We start from the raw sequence: 23,885 nt of genomic DNA on the forward strand, positions 1-23,885 counted from the left end.
ATTGATTGGTTGATTAAATTATCTATCGTTTGATTATGATTTAGTGTATGTATTCGCACTGGTAGTGGGCACTGATCTTTTTTTTTATTTATTCTTAAAAAACTATTTCGAAAAATAGCCTGTTATTTTTTTTTTTAGACAACGACAATTTCTTTGTGGTACCGATGATGTCATTCATCACTTTGAAAACGATGATGACATTTTCAAATATTTTTTAAAAATATATCAAACGAGAATTAAAAAAAATATTAATATTAGTTTCTTAAATTGGTGTATATTTCGCACAACACCGAATCATTTACGGAATCCCAATTTGACTTCTACCTGGAAGAGTTTTATTTTTTTCTTAATATAATTCACCTCTCCTTGGATACAGGAATGCTGAAGCACGAGACAGCAAACGTCTTTGTCACATTAACTTAACTTTTCACGTCCGAAGTACTCTTCACGGTACCTTAATATTCCCGTAGTCACGTTAATATTCCCGTAGTCACGTTCAGCGCAAGGAAAATGAACAGTTATTAATCATTTCTGTTTTTAGCTGAGGGCATGACAACGTCCACTCATCAAATTCATTACATGTTTTATAATCTACTAGTGAAACCTTTTTTTTATGATTGAAAGATTACTGGTGGCCCGGAGGCCTTTCTAGCTTCACCAGGACAGGTGGGCGAGCAAAGGCTCAGCGAGGAGGGGTGGGATTTGCTAACAACTGCCCGAGCGCCTCCGAAGGAGACCTAACAACTCAAGAGCAATTGCTTCGCTAATGAACCTACTACCGGATCGGAATCGCGACCCGCTGAGAAGATCCGGCGAGAAACTCAGCGGGCTGATGCATGGGTTAGGTTGCACGTCGACCTCTTTGTTGAGTTCGACGAGTACGCTTACCGGGGTTCCTGGGCATGTTCCTAGTGTAAGAGCTGAAGGTATCTAATGCAAGAGTTATTGGATCTGATGGATCTGTAAGGACGTGTCTAGGGCGACGACGGTGACTTGCTCCTGCGTGATCAGGATTCGGGGAGTAGTCAGCGGCGGCAACGATAAGGCGATTATCATGACGAATAGCCTTATCGAAGTAACGTTCTGACACTGACTTCATGTGTTTGCGGATCGATTCGAGGCCCAGGTCGTCGTATAGGTCGACGTTCCTCACGAACCACGGAGCCCCGACGGCTAACCTGCTAAAGCGGGATTGTAGGGATTGGAAGGTGTCTATGTGTGTGCGGGCCGCGTGAGCGAACACCACACTCGCGTAAGTCATGACGGGCCTTATGCAAGTTTTGTAAAGTGTCACCTTGTTCCGAAGGGACATTTTACTCCGCTTACAGATCATGGGATAGAGTCTGCCGAAATTAATGCAGCACGGTCGGGGACTGTTTTTATATGCGGGCGGAATGTCATGGATGCATCCAGGGGGACTTCCAGATACTTGACCTTCCTGGCCCAGGGTAAAGGTTGACTGAAGAGGGTGATCGGGGGTGTGATATTTCTCCTCCTAATGCGGGAGGAAATAAACGGTGAATTTCCCCTTTGAAATAACACTGCTGTGCTTTTTGCTGGGTTGATGTCTATGCGCCATTTTCGGAACCACTGTCCGAGGGCTAACGCTGCGCTCTGGAGTTTACTCGCGATTAGGGACTTGTTTCTACTTGAGTAGTAAAACGGTTGTGTCGTCAGCGAATAAGGCTAGCTGGGTCGGCGGCGACCGGGGAATATCATTAATAAATAAACTAAATAGGAGCGGAGAGAGAACGGAGCCTAGTGGCACTCCAGCCGTGAGTGGTCATGGGGAGGAGCGGGTTCCCTCTACTCGATATCGAAAAGAGCGGTTCGACAAGAAGTCCCGTATGATGATCACGAGACTATTCGGCACGCCCGTGTTGAATAGTTTGAAAATTAAACCGTTGTGCCAGACTTTGTCGAACGCTTTCGCGACGTCGAAGAAGAGAGCTCCCGTGTATAACGGTTTTAGTCGATTAAGCCCCACAAGAATGTGCTCCGTGAGGCGGTGCACCTGTTGAACGCATGAGTGATTTGCACGGAATCCGAATTGTTCATCGATGAGAATGCCCTTGGATGAGACGAAGTCTCTGAGGCGTTTGTAGAGCAGACGCTCATACAGTTTGCCTAGAGACATGAGGAGCCTAATTGGGCGGTAGCTCGTCGGATGATTTTTTTGTTTACCGGGTTTATGTATGCCGATAACGTCCGCTTCTTTCCACATCGCGGGAAAGATACAGTTCGCCATAGCGGCATTGAAAATAGATGCCAACATCACGATGAGTTGGATGGGTAGAAGTTTAATAACGCGGTTAGATATACCGCCGGAACCGGGAGCCTTGCGAGGATGTAGGTCTTTGATCAGGTCTTTAACTTCCATGGGGGTGACGGGTGGTAACGCATCCGAGGGTGGCAAGGAGGCTCTGCGTTCTACCTCACTGTCTACTAATTCTACATGAACAGGGTCCGCGGATTGAATGTTGGGCGTGCACTGGGTTTGCAATGTATCGGCCAGCAGCTCTGCTTTTTCGACATCATCAAACGCCGCGAATCGGCCTGAGGGTAGTGAAATCTACGCACCGCTGTGTCTATCGGTAAATGTGCAATATACATTTTTTTTAAGGGAACTATAACAACATTGTCGTTTAGTATACAGAAAATCAGTCATTTTCATATTTTTTTTTTTTCCTGTATTAATCAAAATATGCACCACTGCCAGCGCAGTGGTAATTGTTAGTATAGGAGCAGCGGGGACGATTGATTGACTAAGGCTGGCTGTATCCAGTTCCTCACATCACAAATCTGCGACAATGCTGGTGCTGATGTAAGAGAAGCTGTGGAAATTACACCGCCACTAGACCACCCAACAGTGACCATGATTTTTTTATATTATATTTGTTTGTATATTTGTCGCGTTCAAATTCATAAAAAATAAACAAATGTAGTGAAAACAAAAACACTAATCAATAAACAAACGACTGCATTGAATTCCATGTTTTTAAAATAAATTTTATTGTCAACCTTGCATAGATTACGTTTCAGTTGGTAAGTTTTGTAAAGCGGCAACTTCATAGGTAAAGACATAGATATTAAATAGCCAAAGAACAAACAATCTTGTTCATCACACGAATGTTCACCCGATATTGTCATCGAACCTACGACCCTGGGTCCAGCAGTCAACAACTACTGTACCAGCAAATTTGTCATTACAATCTCATCCTTGACCCAGGTCCCAAGTGTACAGAGAGATCATAGAATACTTTAGAATTGCTAATTTCATTGATTTTCACACGACCGCAAATCGTAAGGCCGTTATTTACAGAAGACGTTTTGCTCAACCTTTTTTAATACGATAAAGAGAATTTGCTTTGGTCATTAGTTGTCTAAATGCTTTAAGCTGTCGTTTTACTTCTGCGGGACTGGCTCTAGGTATTTCTTGCAGATGTTAGTCACGCCGTTGAGCCCCGTGAGTTCAACCCGCGGCGAATTCAGAAAAGCCCCTCGGTACCACTGGCGGTGAGGTAGACAAAAAAGAGTATTTTTTTTTATTGCCCTTGTAGGCAGACGAGCATACGGCCCACCTGATGGTGAGTGGTTACCGTCGCCCATGGACTTCAGCAATGCCAGGGGCAGAGCCAAGCCGCTGCCTACCGAAAAGTATTTTTCTAGAAGTCTCTATCTGTAATATTCTCCTCGCTTTTTGCAAGTCGTAGACATAATTAAAATTATTTCAAAGGCAATTAATCTCTCGTTTATTATTTTCGTTTCATTCTTTTGGGACGTTTCGTTGCTCGTCTTTCTAGTTTCCGTCGTTCGCCGACTACTGAGTTGTCATTTGTCAACAATTGAATAATTGGTTAATTATCGTATTATTGTTTAGAAAATAATCTACGTATATTAATACGTGAAGCAAAAACTTTGTATCCCTTTTTACGAAAATTGCGCGGACGGAGGAGTATGAAATTTTTCACACTTATAGAGAATATAGAGAAGAAGTGCACAATGCTATTTTTTTTTTAAATAATGCATAAAATATACATTAAATCAATAAAGAAAACATTACACACACTACATACCATGTATTTGACGCACACACGCATGCATACTATTTATTGTCAAACTTTTGTTCTTGACGTCTGTGGTCAAATTGAGAATAGATTAAATATTATTTGTCTTTATAAATATTTTTTATAGTGTAGACTTGGCGAAATTTGTGATTATAGAAGTATACAATCATAATAGTGTACAAACTTACAATTCTAATTAATTATAGTCGAATTACTGCGGGACCTCTAGTCTACGTAAATTTGTTTCTTTAGACACAGAAACCCCATAGACACAGCCCCACTGAGCTTCTCGCCGGATCTTCTCAGTAGGCCGCAATTCCGTACTGGTGGTAGATTCTGCGAAGCACTGCTCTAGCTAGGTAGGGTTAGTGTTAGCAAATTCTCTCAGGTTGAGCCCGTGAGCTCACCTACTCGTCCGCGCGTAGTTGGAATAGTCCCTTAGGCTACCAGCGAGTAAGTAGGAAAAACCACAGAAATAATTACTGCAACTAAAAAGGTAAAAATAAAACAAATTATATACGCTTTGTGAAGTGCGTTCACAAGCGCTAAACTTGATTACGTACAACATTGTTAATGCCATGGACAGTAGCTACATTTAATGCTTTCGCTTATAGAGTTCGCTGTTTTCGTAAACATGAACGGAAACCTCATTTTTGTTATTCCCCGTACAAATTTTAATACAACTTTTCTAAAAAAAGGTCTTCATTTTCATTCAAAATTGCTTGTACCTTTTTTGGTCCTTCGAAACGGCGGTATACAATTTACAGCGGAAGGTACTTTACGATTACGCAGCTTTGCTTTTTTTTCGGAATTTAGATCAAAAAGTTTCCACACAGTCACGAATTAAATTGCCAATGGACGAAGCTGCGGATGGAAACGGGTTCAGGAAAATTTCAGTTGAACGTACTTAATTAACATACTCATTTAAACTCTGTTTTGGCTTAAAACAAATGATTTTTTAAAAGATGACAGTTTAAATTAGTTTTCATACAGTTATTAGGCTAAACAGTGTGTTCTAAGGTCTACTTAGAGTTAAGCAGTGACATGGGCTCAGAGATACATATAATAGCATAAATTCCGCCACTCAATTGGTCAGGGACGAAGTTATACAATGCAACTGAGACTTCGACCTTCGGAGGATCTTACTTTTTGATGCATATAGACCATAGATACATAAACATTTAACACTAGATGATCAATAAAAAACTACAAGCTCACTTAAGTGTAGACAACAGACCTTTGGGATTACGTTCAATAGTGTAAAAATAAGAAAGAATATGACAGTATTTGATGTCACTGAATCACAATAAGTTCAATTCATCCCAGATGTAGGGACCACAAATGTAGTCGTCGTGGCCTAAAGGATAAGACGTCCGGTGCATTCGTATCTAGCGATGCAACGGTTTTCGAATCGAGGCAAGTATGTACCAATTTTTCTAATGAAATACGTACTTAACAAATGTTTACGATTGACTTTCACGGTGAAAGAATAACATCGTGTAGTAAAAATGAAACACGCAAAATTATAATTTGCGTAATTACTGGTGGCAGGGCCTCTTGTGAGCCCGCGCGACTAGGTACCACCGCCCTGCCTATTTCTGCCGTGAAGCAGTGTGTTTCGGTTTGAAGGGCGGGGCACCCGTTGTAACTATACTGAGACCTTAGAACTTATATCTCAAGGTGGATGGCGCATTTACGTTGTAGATGTCTATGGGATTCAGTAACCACTTAACACCAGTTGGACTGAGAGCCCAACTAAGCAATAAAAAAATTCATTATATTGCAGTAATTCTACGTCTCTTAAGAAATTCTCTCTCTCACTCTTAAGAAACGTTATGAAGAAAATAATATATTCCGCATATTCTTTATTCTAAGAGCGCATTTTTATAACAAAACCAGATGGTAGCATAACACAATAATAAAGGGTTCGATAACGGTGAATAAGAACCGACAAGGGTATGTTCTGCATGACAATCGCCACTGAAAGGGCAACACTGGCCGTGCAAAATGCAAATTGGGTTCACCCTATTCCGGTAATCAGGATTTATGGCTTGGAGAAAAAAAATATACGAACTCCAGCGCTTATTGAACAGTTCGTTTACCTTTTGTTTGTATTAGAGCAAACAATTTATATTCAATTTATTACACTAAAAGGTTTGTGGATTTTAAAGAAAATATCATTTATTTATACACTAGCGACCATCACCGTCCTCGTCGAACCCGTCGCTTGCGACGAAGGGCTCGACGAGCGAATTAACCCACAGATACAGCCCACTGAGTTTCTCGCCTGATCTTCTCAGTGGGTCGCGTTTCCGATCCGGTGGTAGATTCTGCGAAGCACTGCTCTTGCTAGGGTCAGTGTTAGCAACTCTACGGTTTGAGCCCCGTGAGCTCACCTATAAACGTTAGGCGAAGCTGAAATAGCCTCTCAAGGCTATCAGCATAGGTAGGAGGAAAAAAAAAGCACTAGCGACCCGCCCTCTTCGGATACTGTAATTTATTATGGATTTCTCCACTATTTAATGGATGTTATTATACAGATAAACCTTCCTCTTCAATCACTCTCTTTAGTAAAAAAACCGCATCAAAGTTCGTTACGTAGTTTTAAAGATTTAAGCATACATAGGATATAGGGACAGAGAAAGCGACTTTGTTTTATACTATGTAGTGAGTAGCCAAGTGACTACAAGTAGGTTTCGAAGTGGTGCCTGAAGATCGAGATGGACAAGCCATTGGAGCACAGATCACGGTATTGAAGAAAGATAATTAAATTAAAATGTGGGGCGAAGTGGTGTCGGCGAAGCACTCTTTGCAAATCATGCCCCTCCAAAAAAATCTCCAAATTCTTCATTGAACAACCCGGCTCTGTTCACATTGTCTGGCGGCATCCAGATAAGTTGATAATTTGATTATCTTGTGCAAGCTTGAATAGAAAATAAATCGCCGGCGATCATCTAGCCAATTGTATAAACTGACTACCTTCCCTAAAACGGCTACAACGACAACGCCCTCAAATTAGTTAAATGATTCAGAGAAGGCTTCTCCGGGATCCGGCCTTTGGTTATGAAGTGTATTCAAATAATAGAAGTTCGTTGGTACACTGTTGAATAGCGAATGGATCGGAACAATGAGGGGTTTCAACCTATCTGTGACATTTTAAAAGAACATTTTCGCCACCAATGGTGAATTGCATATTCAGGGATTTCCTCATGAACAAAAGAGACCTTACATTTGTTAGTATAATTTTTGAAATTAGAATTCTTATAAGTATAATTATTATTATGTTTGAATAAAAAAAGGGAAATAATTTACATATTTTTAGCATTGTTCTTTATTATATTATATTATATTATCCGCATTCATTTTATTTTACACACATTTTTAAACTGCATATTAAATAATTACAATTTTACATATTACATTATATAAAATGTAATATGTAATTTTACATATTACATATTACATTTTACATATTACATTAAAATTTGTTTTATGTAAATATCGATCCAATGTCTTGTCATAAGATTTTTATATAAATGGTATACCACTGGATGTTGTCCTTAAAAGGTTCCAAATGTTTCGTGAGAATGGGATTGTCAACAATCCAAACGACCCTCTTCAGTATGGAGTCAAATGGAAGTACTTGGGGTCCTGGCCTTAAAAGGTACTAATACTCCACACGAGGCCCGACTTGTGCTACGTAATACAAAAGTTATAAAATATTATTATTAAAGTTTCTGCAAATTTACAAAACGAAATAAAAAATATATTTTTAAATTACAAATGGTTTTGATTCATAATTTCTTCACTTTAAATTTCAGCGAGACCAGTAAAAAAAAACAATAATTTTACAAAATCTGCGTTGGTTTAAGACTTAATTGAACAGTCACATATTTTCTTTTTAATACTAAATGTGTGTTACATTGTAATCTACAGCCAGAAATTCAGAAATACATAAAAAGTAGTATTTATATACTTCGATAAAACTAAATCATTTAAATGCTATCTCAATTTCGCATTCTGACACAACAATTTCACACTTAAAACCCGTAATACGAAGAGCGACCTCTAAACATTCTAAACACTATGTAACATTATACGTTTTATTTAGAAATCGTAGACTAATGTTATCTATGTATGTATGTATGTATGTTATCTATGTAAAGCTTAAAGTAACGGTCAACACCACTGTAAAAGTCGATAAGTAATGTTTTTATCAAATACGTGCATTGCTGAATTATATCGATGCTAGAGGGTTATCCTCTTTTTATAAAAACCTTTTTTTTTTCTAACTTTAACCTATTTAAATATGTCCGCTTAGGCATTAACAACTCTAAATAATGGTAAACTATGTTACATAACAATATCAAAAGCAAGTTTTTATAGACATTTTTATTTGATAAACAACCAAATTTCTCGTTTGAATGAAAGGCTTAATGGGAAAGCTTAAAAAAGAAATTTTAAACCATTCGGCTCAAACAAGAGCCGTACAATGAAATTTAGGTATTTATTTCAGCCAGGTGAACGTACCAAACCGTTGGGATCGTTTCAGATCTTTGAAGCATAAAACTTCTGTGAATAACACAGGCTCGTAAATCTAATAATACGTTAGATAAGATTTATTAGCTACACAGCGTTTTACTTGGTGCCAATATAATATTTTCATGCGTATCATAAATGAAGCGTCTTTTACACAAAGATAAAATAGAGATGCTCAACTTTTTTTAGCCAAAATAACAATGTTATAAGAAAGTTTTCATGTTTTCAATAATTATGATATACAACCAAGGACTGGTTTTTAAAATAATAAATTCTGGTCTTATCATATAAATTAACATTACATAATTATCATTTCTTTACTAAAGAGTATGCAGCATATAGCTGACTTAGTTGTTCTACAGGACGTAAAACTCCTAACGGCTAAATCTACTTAAAAGTCGAATAATTACAGAAGTTTGCACAACTAAATAAGATTGTAAGTTTCAACTATCACCGTTTCCAACTACAATTAAAGTTTGTACATCTTACGAAAATGCAATTTGCATTTCGCAGGTGGTTTCTGAATGTATATGACCGTTGACTACAACGATATATATGTACACATGTACGTACATTCTATATGGCTTATTATTTACAATTAAAAGTGTATTTCAACGAACCTAACCATCAAACTTCTTCAGAAATCTGAACACTCGTTCCTTTCAACAATCATGTGTATATAATATGTATTTAATTTTAGAGTCATCTAAATGATTTCATTTTGTATGTTCAGCCCTCGATACTCATTCGGTTGTATTATATTCTCTAGCTCTCAAAATTTGTTAAAGTTTTTAAACTATCTTTTTCTGACTTCAGTGGGAAATTTCAATATTAACCATTACTCATGTTTGACTATGCCAATGTATTACTAAAAGATCATGACCATCTGTGAACGTGCTTCCTGTTTTATTTTCATGCTTACAAAAATTTTGAATACCATAGAACTCGCTAACTCTCTAACTTGCGATTTCTTAAGCTAGAGTAGTTTTTGTTGGAGCGAGCGAGATGAATGATGCATTTAAGAATCTTAATCTAGAACATTCTAAATATTTTATACTAGTTATTAGAAAGTTTCGATTAACTAAGTGGCTTCATCGAAACTATCGTTACGAATAAATTGTCTTCGCATGAAGCGTTAAAACAGTTGATTCAAGTGAAGTAATCATATTAAATTTGACGCCAAAATTTACATACTCGTACATAGTATCTAGCATTTTTCTTAAAGCTGGCATGAGAGATGTTGACTCCATGATGATTGAGAACTTTTCTACAATTAGGTAAACAAATTCATGTATTTACTTAACGTTTGCATTTGGAACGAAGACTTGCTTCTGTGTAATTTTCAAATTATCCAAAATATACCAATATCTAAGAGATACAATAATCTATCACTTCGCGTCAAAATTTTCGCATTGCTTATTTAGCGTCAAACAAATTTCATTGTTCTTTTCTTCTTCTGCTTTTTCACCACCCATTCCTAAATTATTAGTTCTTGGCCGACAGCGGTATTGAAATTTATCAGATCCTCACTTATGTTTGTTTACACGTAAACAAACTTTCGCCGTCGTTACACGTAAGTAGTCTGCAATTCGGTCTGGGATCCAGCCCGGTAGGTCTTTGCGCATCTCGTTCTCAGCATTTGCCCGAATGTGGTTCGGAATTGCCTTGACATTGAGCAGTATAACACGAAGTTTATTGCTCCGTTGAGAAGGGCCAGTGCGTCCATTAGCTCCCCAAATAGATTGTAGCAATGCTTAAAGAAGCATCGCCCCAAAATTCCGCTCAGGAGTCCTGATAAAAAAATACAAATTGTATTATAATATAATATAACAGTTTAATAATATAAAAGTCGTGAGTAATACTGAAATAAAACACTGGGAAATAATTTTTGAAAAAAAAAAAAAAGGATTTTTTTAGCTTCTACTGTTTAAAAGGAAATGTATCTATCTAGTATATTAAGTACCAAATGACACGCAACGTAATTTATAAAATATTTCGCGATAGTTGTAGCAAAACATGGGTTTCACTGGTAAATATTGAGACGGAGTACGCTATAATCTTTAAAAAAAATATGTTAAGTATTCAATATGAATGATTCTACTAAATATTATAAATCCCATTTTACCCCTACCGATTTACTGAAATGTTTATTTAATAATTATGTAGGATTTGTATTAGTCATAACACATTGTCATTTGATTACTGATGACAGGTTATAGTCTCCAGCATGTAGGTAAGTTCCACCGTCCTTGCCATTTTCTTGTTTGAAGTATGAGACTACTTAATAGTACATTTGAACAAGTGATGATCTGATCAGTTGCTCTAATTAAGTCTTCAATGTTCTGTTTAATAGATGTTTAATATATGACACGTATAGAATTCCACGGTCCACTGAATACCTCTTAAAACCGTTTTCCCCTTGACTCAGTTTAAAATAAACTTAATCCTATTAAGTACCAAACAAATAAATTATGTTGATCTTGATTGAAACTTGAGGATTTTAGCAATAAAAACCAATTAAAACTTCTCCACCATCTATAGCTTTTAAGAGTTTTGAGTCAGCATATTGATCTTTAGACATCGCTCCCAACCAACCACTCAATCTAGATCGTCAATTTATTTTAACATTAGAAGCTACTAATTAGGATTATTGATTTCTCTCGAAGAAAACGTAGGATTCACTGAGCGCTATTTCTGTCTTTTTTTCGTCAATCTTATCTTTTATAACCATAGGCACTCTTTTAATATGTATAATCTTACATATCCCATAGGATTCGAAGACAAAAGACACTTACCTAATATACCCTGAGGAAACTCTGTCAGTAAAAACAATAATAGTACAGCGACTAACATCTTAGTCGTTCTGTCGGTTCTTCTTTCGATCTTAGACCGTTTTGTCGATCTGCGAGTGAAAATATTTCCTTTTCCATTCACAATCGTCTCAGCTGGACACGCGTTGTACCCTTTGAGAATCTTCTTCCTATAATTGGCTCTGTATAAAGCTCGGATAAGCCAAGCGCTGATTATAGTGAGAATAACGCATGGCAGTAATTTGATTAAGACAGCGTGTACCCAGAAATTAATCTGATAGAGGTATCCGTCGAAATCGGAATCTACGAAATAAACTTTCGAGAAAACGTTGGCGTTCCTGTCGTATGAGAAGTCTTTATGGATTGTGAAGACCTGGAATGAAAAGAAATGCCGCAGAATGAATAATACGTGATAAAGCAATCTGCACGTCAATCTCCGATATTATTTTTAAAATATATTTTTAGTATTATTTTTAATTGGTATTAAAACACAATTAAAGTTTTATGAGTAATTATTGAAGTGTTACCAATGGGCTACATTTAAAAAGAAGCAACACGTTGTAATACTCAAAGTTTTTATTATAAATAATTATAGACCGCAGTTTTAAACAAAAAACGTGTATATCCTTCCGTCTTACATCAACGGAACCTTTTCTGAGATCTTTTATTGGCCATATAATAATAGCATTAATCTCGAAAAATAACATGTTTCTCTGTTTCGACAAATTTAACTCGAGTTACTCACTGGAGCAGAATATGTTCATTATTAAATAAAGGATTCCTTAACTTCAATTATCAGAACTATCAAAGCCGACAGTGAAGTGAAAATCTAGCCCAATTCAATTCACAACAAAGCCTTCACTTCAGTAACAGTAGTGGAATCAATAATTCCTAGGTGTGAACGAACAAAACCTTAGCAACTGAACCCTCTGACCTTTATCAATCAAGGCGATGGCTATTAAAATTGCAAACGAATTTCTAAGTAGAACGTGAAAGTGGCTTTTAACTCAAATAAATCAAATAATCCATTTATCGATACGTCAATACGCCTTCTGGTATTAACAGCTATTAATCATGTTACATTAATTAGGATATGACTAGGTATTTCAAGCCGTTTGTTATAGGCGTTCCTGTAAACGGACAGTAATTGACGACTCGAGAGGTTTACATCTCAGCAAACATATATTCCTTACTACAAGTCTAGTAAAATGATATACAAAGTAATTTTACATTTATCAATAGAATACGATGCTATGACGGCGCAATTGCTTAGTATGTTGTGTGTGACAAAATCTAAGGTGGGGGAAACTGTTGAATGATAACATTTAGTGTTTTTTATTGATTACATGGGTGAATCAGCTCAAGGCCCACCCTATGTTAAGTGGTTACCGGAGCCCATAGACATATAACAATTTGAATGCTGTCAACCACATTGAAACATGAAGTGGAAGATTCCACTGAATTGTATATACCATTGGTACATTTATATCTGCTTTGGGCATTCCAACAACAGTATTGGATTGTGTGATAGTACACCGGGCGTCACCACGTTTACAAATTGTAATCTATCTATCTACTATATATATAAAAATGAATTGCTGTTCGTTGGTCTCGCTAAAACTCGAGAACGGCTGGACCGATTTTGCTAATTTTGGTCTTGAATTATTTGTGGAAGTCCAAAAAAGGTTAAAAGATAGATAAATATGAAAATGCTTGAAATTAAATAAAAATAACAATTTTCCGGACGGATTCCTTTTGTTTGTTTTAAGTTTATTTTATACAAAAGTTTAGGTCTTTTATTTATCGATTGAGACACTACGAAGTCTGCCGGGTCAGCTAGTTATTATAATAATAATGTAAAAAGTATTAGAGGTTTTCAGAAGTTAACACTAAATAATTACATTTTAATTCGTACTCGAACGAATAACCGTTACCAAAACCGATTGTTAGGTACCTCTAGCAAATTTTACTTGGGCGAAAATAGGTGCGTAACGTAAAACAAGCCAGTAATTTGAAAAGTTCTGTGCCAAAATCAGAGGCAAGTGGAGTTCACAAAACTATTTTATATACTATCCAATTTCTAGTATCTATGTATTAGTGAAGCAAAAACTTTGTAAGTACCCCTTTTTACGAAAATTGCGCGTACGGAGGAGTATGAAATTTCCCACACTTTTAGAGAATATAGGGAAGGAGTGCGGGATGTTAATATTTTCTTAAATTATACATAAAAAATATATTAAATCAATGAAATAAACATTACATACACTAACCATGTATTTGACAAACACGCGCATGCATACTATTTGTTTATTGCCAATCTTTTCTTATTGCTTATAGTCTGTGGTTAAATTGAGAATAGATTCAATATTGTTTGTCTCTATTAATATTTGTCTATAGTGTAACTAGTCTTGGCGAAATCTGTGATTATAGAAGTAAGACTTTGACAACAGAATCATAATAGTGTACAAACTTATAATTTCAAATAGTTATAGTCGAATTTCGACTACCGGAGGACCACTAATAATTGTTAATAGTGTTAGTAATTAAAATCTATTATGCTGTTGTTGTTAGTCTAAATATGATTTATAAGCGTTGTAATTTTGTGCTGGTAAAGATTTGAATTTTCATTTGTATCTAAAACTGAGGTTTTTCTATTTGCTTGTATAAGTAGACGAGCTCATAGCTCACCTAGTGTTAAATGGTTACAGGACATCAACACATCAACAGCTTAAATGCCGCCACCGATTTTGAGACATGAGTTCTAAGTCTTTGTTTTACAGTATATGAGAGGTCATTTACCGTGTATAATAGCACTTTAATTTGTTAATTAACATATATTATATATTAATGCTCACTCTGTTAGTGCAAACAAATAGTTTAAATTAAATACTCACAAAGTACGATGGTATGCAGAGTATAGAGGGAAGCACAAAACTCAACAGTATGGCCACTGTGCATCGCCTATCTGTGCATAATATTGGACTGTGGGCCGGATATCTGTGAAAGTAATGTGAACTTAATTCCGTAATTGACTGGTGTAGGATTAGTAAATATTATTTGAGGTTTTAGATTGCTGGTTGGATCCAGCCTGTGCCGAAGTGATCACATGTTCCATTCCAAAGAGCGGAATAGTCGTTGTTTCAATACTACCTCCTTAGGTAGAACCTAGAACGTTTCGAGGAACAACACTCAAATTGTGGTAGTGACTCGGGCATTATAGGAAGAGGATTGCTTAAACTACAATACATCGATGAAAAATATTAAGCCTTTGGAATGAAGAAGGATTGCGATTATGAAATTTTGGAACATAGAATAATACAGTGTTGTCGTAATTATTTTCGAATGTAAATGGAAAATATTCTACGCCATCTATGTGTATTTTTGCACGATAGACTGTCGGTTTGAATGTTATTGTACTTAACTCGTCTGGAAGTTTTCATGAAATAGTTGTTTCTGGTTATTATTAAATTGGATCTATTCGCCAATGCATAGCCACTGTAACAGCAAGCTAATTTGTAAATATAATAATATGTTACATCAAAGCATACATTCAGCACATTTCTGTATTGTTACGCCGGTAAGAGTAACGCCATCTATAGCCGGATAGTCGAATGAATATCGAAGGATATAGTAGCATCTAGAACGCTCGAGAAGTACAACGCCATCTATTGTCAGATAGCGGAAACACAATACTTGACTTGTGTGGAATATTCTCGATAATTCTAGGGATGTGGTATCGGCTATAAAAGCGTTGCAGAGATGGCTCGCAGTCAGTCAGTAATCGGAGCTACTCGAAACGAAACAGCGAACGGATCACCTAACTAAAGCGAAGCGGAAGAAGTGAATTGAGAATTTTAAAATATTTGTTGAGTGTTTTAAGTGCTCTAAGTGTTGAACACAGTTTTTAGTCGTACTTTGGTGGAACATTTATTTATCCCGAACTCCAGCGCGTATCAATATTATTGGCATATTAGCTACTGAACACCTACGCTACACATAGACTCATTTTCTGTTTTTGAATCAACATAGGCAATTTATGTTTGTTCCACAAGTGCTTAACAGACAAAACATATATGCGGACCGTACAGAAACTTGCCAATAACTTTTCACTATCGACATCATGAAAGACTAATAATATATGTCAGCCTTAGAAAAAAAAACAACAGGAAATGTCAAATATCAAAACTTAATACAGCAAATAGAGAACCGATACCTACAATCATTCATTTCACATGATAATATTCATAGATCTTTGCTTTTTTTTTTTTCAGATTTGTTAAACAAAGAAATACGTGCACGTCGTACGTTACTATACACTCTGTTTTAAATCAATGGATGGGTAAAGAAACGTATCGAGTTAATTCAAACATCCAGACGTTTGTTTTGAGAAGATTCGTCCCACATCATTCGTATTTAGATACACGCGCGTAGATTTTCCTTAACAAACATTTCCGATATCTGGATATTCCTTCTTCATACTCGCTTAAAGCTTGTGTTCAAAATTTATTCCTTGAATGATTTTAAATGCTCAAATCTAACTAACGCCTTGCCTATTTCTGCGAATAATCATACTTTATGGTTTGAAGGAACATCCATTGTATTGTATAATTGAGGCATCATATCACTATATATGTCTCAAGGTAGGTAGCGGCATTAATAACGTGATGTTTACGGGCCCTGGTAATAATATAAGCCGTGAACTCGATCGGTTATCGATGCAATAAAAAACAATTACCGTCCATTGAAACCTAACATTACTGAATAAAAATCTATCTGAATAGTTTATTTTCTATTTTTATTGCTTAGATGGGAGGACGAGCTCACAACCCACCTGGTGTTAACTGGTTACTGGAGCCCATAGACACGTACAACGTAAGTGCGCCACCCACCACGAGATATAAGTTCTAAGGTCTCAGTATAGTTACGACGGCTGCCCCGCCCTTCAAACCGAAACGCATTACTGCTTCACGGCAGAAATAGGCAGGGTAGTGGTACCTACCCGCGCGGACTCACAAGAATTCCTACCACCAGTAAACGTTTACTAAGCCTAACTACATATTAATAGCCTGAATCAAATTGAATGACTTCTAAATTTTTTTCTTTAATCAAACCCTTGACTAATTTGATTACTAAAATAATCAAGTCAAAATAACATTCATTTAGCTCGTAACAAATTTTACTTATGTAATTTTACATTTTCGCGCGTTTTACTAAGTCGAGATTGAAGCGTAGAAAGGTTTTAACCGTATATGTGCCATATAATTTTAACCGCATATGAGGCCTATAAAGGCAGCTAAATCTAAGTCTGTCAAATATTCAGGTAAACTACAAAAATCGGCCCTAAACACGTCATTACGGATCCTCCCGATCCATAGAAAAACTGCTCTTACTAGGGCCGGTGTCAGTAGCACTCCTGGTTTGAGAAGCTGAAATAACATTGTCCGAATAGCTACGATATTCTTTATTTTAAAGCAGATTTTATAAAGAATGAGAATATTACTAATAATCTCAATTTAAAATGATAAAACTTCTTTTAGTAATATGTACTTAGTACTAAGTAAAAATAAATTTTTTGACATGAATTTGTTAGAGATTTAGCTGCATCTATACTAATATTATAAATAGGAAAGATTTGTTTGTTTGTTTGTTTCGAATAGGCTCCGAAACTACTGGACCGATTTGAAAAATTCTTTTTCCATTAGAAGCCGACATTGTCCCTGATGAACATAGGCTACTTTATTTATTTATTTTTTTATTTATTTTTTTGGTTTCATGTGTGTTTTAATGCTTCCGAAGCGAAGCGAGGGCGGGTCGCTAGTAATAATATTATAAATAGGAAAGATTGGTTTGTTTGTTTGTTTCGAATAGGCTCCGAAACTACTGGACCGATTTGAAAAATTCTTTTTCCATTAGAAGGCGACATTGTCCCTGATGAACATAGGCTACTTTTTTTAATTTTTTTTTAATTTTATTTTTTTGGTTTCATGTGTGTTTTAATGTTTCCGAAGCGAAGCGAGGGCGGGTCGCTAGTTTGTTATAACATGAAAACACTAAAGCGTGTCCAACTAACTAAACAAGATAGCGCCATTGTTAATCCATTTTACATTATGGCGTTTAGCTGCCTTTGATTTTATAGGCCTCATATATACTACTCGCGAAAATAGAAATAGAAAAAACTGAAAATTCAAAAGTCCTTTTCGTTTTATTTCGGACGTGATACTACTCTGTTGTGTTAGAGCAATAACGTTAAACACACACACACATTCCATTTCTCTTGTGGTCGAGGCGCTTAGTGGCACGATCAAAGATTCACTTCACAGACGACCCACATTTCGGGTGTCAACGCGACGTATTGCCGTCTCGGTAACAAACTTCTATTAGGTTTATTTTCTTGCCTTAAAAAAAACAGCTTAAGAGACTCTTATGAGAATTTGTATTTCAACCAGAGCTTGAAAATTCAATAGGGTTTTTAACACAATTTCAGAACTTAAATAGATCTTGATAGCTATTATTGTTTTTCAAAATTTCACCGCTAAATTATTCCGAAGTTTTCAACAAAAGATTCCTGAAAAACCAAATACATGTTTCGATTTGAATATTTCGTATTAAAACTCCCATCGTTCTATATTACAAAACATTCAAAAATAAATTACCGACTTTGAAATTAATACGGTACACAAATTATTAGGAAACATTTGAAGCAAGTCCAGAATAACGAAATATAGATAAATTTTATTCCTTTATTACTAAAAATCTATGGAAGACTTTAACTGATGAGGTTTTTTTTAAAAAAAAACTTGCTCTTTTTTCTTTGATTTTATATTTCACAAAGAGTTAATAAATAGTATGTGAGCCATTGTTCAAACAATAAGGTACAATGGGATCAGTAGATAAAAGCCTTTTCGAAGCCCCCAACATCAGAGACAATGAAGATATATTGTGTATATAATGTATGGAAACGCTGTGAAACCAGCTAATGGCAGGTCGTGCGAGTGGAATCGATTTTAACAATAATAAAAAATTAACGGAAATTAGTAAAATTCACTGTATCGATTCTAATGAAATTTATTAAGACTAAATTGTGGTTACGATTTAGGATCTACTATAATCAATCAATTGATAACTAACTCTTCGTAAACGTCACTTTAGGGTTCAGTTTCTTTTAGCACTGCGCTAAAGGTTCGAGCGAACGCATGGCTTATTTTTTTTTTATACCTGGTGTTAATTAGTAACTACTACATACACATCACACGATAAATGGCGCCATCAACATACTTAAAGGGCTTAATTTTAATATTTATTTTATAATTTTCGACTCACCCTTTTAAATCGGAATGTATGATGCCAGAAACAAGTCGGATTTAAGAATCACAATATATGTACAATACCATTATTAGGTATGTTCAATTTTGCGAGTTTTTTTTTTCAATATTTGACGATATTCCTTCCTCGCGAAACGTGAACACGTGTTGAATATTTCTTGTAAAAATTATACTTGCTTGTAATATTTGTACCTCTGCACAGTAGCATTAGTCGCTAGAAGTCAACAGGGGTCTTAGGCTAAAGGATAAAATCGGTATACTCACTTGATTGCAAGATATCGCCAAACTGCCAGAGACAAGGTTAACAGTATTGACGCTGTATGGAATATCTGCGTGAAGTGCATATGAAACAGCATATATGCAGCCCAGGAGTACGGACGGTCCTCTTGACCGGGTAACAACTGTGAGAAAAAATAGATTAGGTATTAAAAAACACGTGCGAGCTCCTTTCTTTTTCTTGATCGGTGATCGGTGTGTACTATCCAATCTATTCCCATCTTATACCACTACTACTACTACTCGTAGTATTAATGACAGACTGCCTCACCATTGAAATGCCTATCTCACACTTTTCAGAGCCTATAGTACATTGTTGTGTAAAAGTTCTAGCTAAGCTTTCTTTATCTTGTAGCTTTGCCCGAAATTAATAACTTCCCTTCCGTAATAAATCAGTATTTGTTAACATTTTCATGAGTTTCTTTTTTGCGAAAAATGCTAATTATTTTTCTAAAACAAAAGCTTAAGTTACTCCTTATAACATCACTTATTTGTCATCGAAATCTATTGAACCTTATTATAGCATCATATTAGCCGGAACATGGAGACAGACAGACAGATAAACATTTTAAAATTGTTTATTTTTGCCGTTTCTACATTCCACGAAAACTTAACTAAGTAAAAATATTTCTGATTTTGAAACTGAATCTTTCTAGAATCAATAACAAAATTACAGCTTTGAATTAAAGTCCAATATTGTGAGGATAGCTGGCAGTTAATATTAATACCTAGGTTGGCAGCCCGTTGGTTTACGATATCATTTAACTTTTATGCTCCTTTTAACAACATTCAATTGAACATAAAGTTAATTCTTTCATAAAATTACTAAAATTTAAATAATAAAGTTATTTACAGAAGAAAACTAGATGGTTTCAGTAGATTTTTCATTAACCTAGATCTTAAAATTATACACGGGTCGGTTTTTTGTTTATTTAAACTTATTTAATACCACAATCAGATAACATTGACCAAAATCTATTATTTTATCGCGGACACCATTAATATATCGGTCCCACGACTGAGGTGTATCTAATCACATCTCATATATTTAAATCCTTCATAAGGCTTAGGCTATATAGAGTGCCAAATAATTGGACATACATTTTAGGAACATACTTCAACCTAATTTTTTTCAAATCTAAATACTTTTGAAAAAGATTACCCTTCTTCAGCATTTGGGAAAAAGGAATTAAAACATACTGAACGTACGTACGTAATGAAATGCGCACTTAACAAAATACATTATCACGATTGAGTTCCACGGTGAAGGAATAATATCGTGTAATAAAAATCAAACCCGCAAAATTATAATTTTCGTAATTACTGGTGGCAGGACCTCTTGTGAGTCCGCGCGAGTAGGTACCACCACCCCACCTATTTCTGCCGTGAAGCTGTAATGCGTTTCGGCTTGAAGAGTGAGGCAGCCGTTGTAACTGTACTGAGACCTTTGAACTTATATCTCAAGGTGGGTGGCGCATTTACGTTGTAGATGTCTATGGGCTCCAGTAACCACTTAACACCAGGTGAACTGTGAGCTCATCCACCCATCTAAGCAAAAAAAAAGTACTCACCAAATACCTGTAGATAGCGAATGGAACATACTCGATCATGACGAAGACGTCAGCTACTGCAAGCCATTTTAGCAGTCGATTTATGGGAGCCACTGCGAGGTCTCGCCTCGTCAGCACGGCTACATTAAAAGCGTTGGCGAGACTACCAAAAAGACAGACCTACCGAAAATTATACACTAGATCATTATTATAATATTTATGGTTATAATATAATCATTATTACAATTGTAACTTAATATAAATTTAATTGCACCTACCACTATTTACTCTGCACTACCTTTGGTAGAGAATGCCTTAGGCATTAAGTCAGCCAATGTAAATTTTATATGAAGTGTAATAAATGAATAAAAATAAAAATAATATTAATTTTAACATTTTTTAAACACATCATTTATGTCTAGGAGTTTCATCAATTTTCAATTGTTTAAACTTTACGTTATACTTCATTTATATTTTTTTCATTTATAAATCCATCATTACAATTATCAATTTTACATTAATTAAATTACAATAGACTACACCTCAATGAAACTATGAATAAGATTTAAAAATTCACTTCATTACAAATCTTAGTGCGTTTTGATTGCTCTCTCTCTTAATATACAGAGGAAAAAAAAACATTATCGTTTTAGCAGCGTGTTTTTCGACAAAACTATCTCCAACAAAAGTTCAAATAAATAAATATGAAATCTCGAAATTCCCAGCGTACTTTCCGTAGAGACGTAGGCGTAACCACAGATGGATCTACTAATTTTACATAAAACAAATCTGTGTTATATAAACATTGTAAAGAAGTACGAACTAAAAGTTGGCTCTAAAACATAATTGGTTTACGTTATGAAATCAAAAGTGATTGTATACGTTTAAAATCAGCACTAATAGACATTATCGAATGTAGTTAAATAATAAATTATTCCTAAATTCGACAATTAGTGCAATTTCAACAGAAAAAATGCTTGCCGTGGCAACATGAGAGAATTCTTGAGCAAATTTCCGATGCTCAAATTCTATTTACATAATCACCAATCGAATGGCTTAAATTCGCGATCACTTCGGTCACCGAAGAATTATCCAGTGATGAAGAAGGGGGTCGCTCAAAATACTGAAACCGACCACCACAACGGAAGTGGGTGAACAATCTGGCGTACAGACTTTCTTTATCCTTTATTACATTATTTTGATAATATAGAAATGTATAAATATAGAATACAATCCACATGAAACCAAATGACCTTGTTGTGGATTCGCTTAAGTACCTGGCACAGTCGTAGCAATTGATTTGAATACATCAATGTTTTGCACGTCAGAGTACGAACGCTTTTTATCTTGACTTATTAGAAAAATATTCAATCGACTCACCAACAAACTGACGTAGCCGTGAATACTGTTGTATGCTATTATCAAATCTCGGAACTCCCCAGCGCAGTATTCTGTTCCATCGCATTCTTTAACAACGGTTATATTGAATCTGTTTCTCCAATCTTCGAGCACTTTGAGCACTTGTCCGATGTTTGTAGTGTAATTCCCGCCGTGGTTCAATAGGGAATTTATACTGGCATCTTCAAACAAATTGCCGGAGATGTGGGAAAGATTTGTCTGAGTGTCGTAACTACTTCGGGTTTCGTTTTCCGACCGCATTGTGAACGGGGAAGATCACATCACTGTTAACCTCAAGAAATAATCGTCTTTTTTTGAACCAAAATATCGCGGCACGTATGAAGTAGTTTTAAAATGAACAACGGTGAGTTACATAGCTTTTCCATCGTCGGCGAAATCCTGAAAATAAACAAACACTCTCAGAAACCCTTGTGTAGCGATCAGTACAATTTTGTTCAATTTACATTAGTTACAATAATCTTGTTTTTACAATCTGCTTCACCACGAGTGATAACATACGTTGCTAGAGCTCACAAGTATATTTCAACAACCTTAATTTATTAATAAACATACTTTTTTTTAAATCCGATTTCATTGTAGCCTATTGAGAAAAGGCAATCTTACGATCAAACATATAGCAAATGAACAGCTCCCATACATTATCGCGTTCAGATAAATAAGTTTAATATTACATTTTACTCACTTTGATCGTAGATCAATAATAATGTTTCCTGAAAATGCATAGTTCATATCCGTGTGAAAAAAGCAAAGCTATATACATCGATACTATGTTTAAATTTGATACACGTAAACTATTAAGTATTTTATGTGTAATCTATATATTATTACTGAAGCAAAAACTTTGTATCCCTTTTTAAGAAAATTGCGCGAACGGAGGAGTATGAGATTTTTCACACTTATAGAGAATATACAGAAGAAGTGCACAATGCTAATATTTTTTCAAAATAATGCATAAAAGATACATTAAATCAATAAAGAAAACATTACACACACTACATACCATGTATTTGACGCACACACGCATGCATACTATTTATTGTCAAACTTTTGTTCTTGACGTCTGTTATAAAATTGAGAATAGATTAAATGTTGTTTGTCTTTGTTAATATTTCTTATAGTGTAGTCTTGGCGAAATTCGTGAATATAGAAGTATAAAATACAATCATAATAGTGTACAAACTTACAATTCCAATTAATTATAGTCGAATTTCGACTACTGCGGGACCTCTAGTAGTAATAAATAGACAACATGCGAGAGTCGTTTGTTTGACAAAGTCGAATCAGCCTTTGTAATTAACTCACAGCCTCGGTGTCACCTTAATACTATACAACATGCTTCTTGAAACAAAATTTCAAAAGTTTTGAGACAAGCAAGACTTTGGTAGCATCCCTGCCAGCGCTAATGTCCCTAGCGATAATAACTACCTATAATAAACCGGTCGAAAACTTCCGAGAAATTTCGAAGTTAAAGTCAGAATACTTCTGAAATGTTAAGCTTCCTCAGTGCGATCAATCAATTCTGCAATACATTGGGTCGGTTCAACTTGACGTGGGATACTCGTTATATCACGGGATCATAAGGAAGCAAGCTGTTATACTGACATATAATGCTGATGAATATAAAATCGAGGAGCCTTATATTTTGCTCGATAAGTAAGTTGTCTCTATTCCCTGTAGCGATGCAATAGGATGTTTTAAACGGCTTTTTCCGTGGCGCATCAATTAATTTAAATACTGCTCAAGTGATTACTTATTTATTATACCACTGGCATTACTTTATCTACAACCTGAGAAATCGTAACCACTTTCTTCTCGATAGGTAGATCTAAGGTTTTATTTTAACGCGAAGATAACAAAATTCATAGAATTCGATTGCGTTTTTAGTAACTATTACCGTAGGGC

At 35.6% G+C, this 23,885-nt stretch overlaps 1 protein-coding gene across 1 annotated transcript in view; it reads right to left on the reverse strand.

Annotated features, from left to right (window-relative positions):
- Positions 1–7,373: 7,373 nt before the first annotated feature.
- NGR-A20 (neuropeptide receptor A20) overlaps positions 7,374–23,885 on the reverse strand; it is a 35,566-nt gene continuing 19,054 nt past the window's right edge. Inside the window, exons 2-7 of the mRNA XM_028187514.2 lie at positions 21,945–22,361; positions 20,586–20,744; positions 19,003–19,139; positions 14,311–14,413; positions 11,402–11,789; positions 7,374–10,397 (exon numbers count right to left, since the gene is read on the reverse strand). Of these exons, the coding sequence (XP_028043315.2) occupies positions 10,174–10,397; positions 11,402–11,789; positions 14,311–14,413; positions 19,003–19,139; positions 20,586–20,744; positions 21,945–22,223 (1,290 nt within the window). The 5' untranslated portion in view covers positions 22,224–22,361 and the 3' untranslated portion in view covers positions 7,374–10,173. The remainder of the gene's footprint in view (positions 10,398–11,401; positions 11,790–14,310; positions 14,414–19,002; positions 19,140–20,585; positions 20,745–21,944; positions 22,362–23,885) is intronic.

This window comes from Bombyx mandarina, chromosome 19, assembly GCF_030267445.1.
Source record: "Bombyx mandarina strain Sakado chromosome 19, ASM3026744v2".
NCBI lineage: Eukaryota > Metazoa > Arthropoda > Insecta > Lepidoptera > Bombycidae > Bombyx > Bombyx mandarina.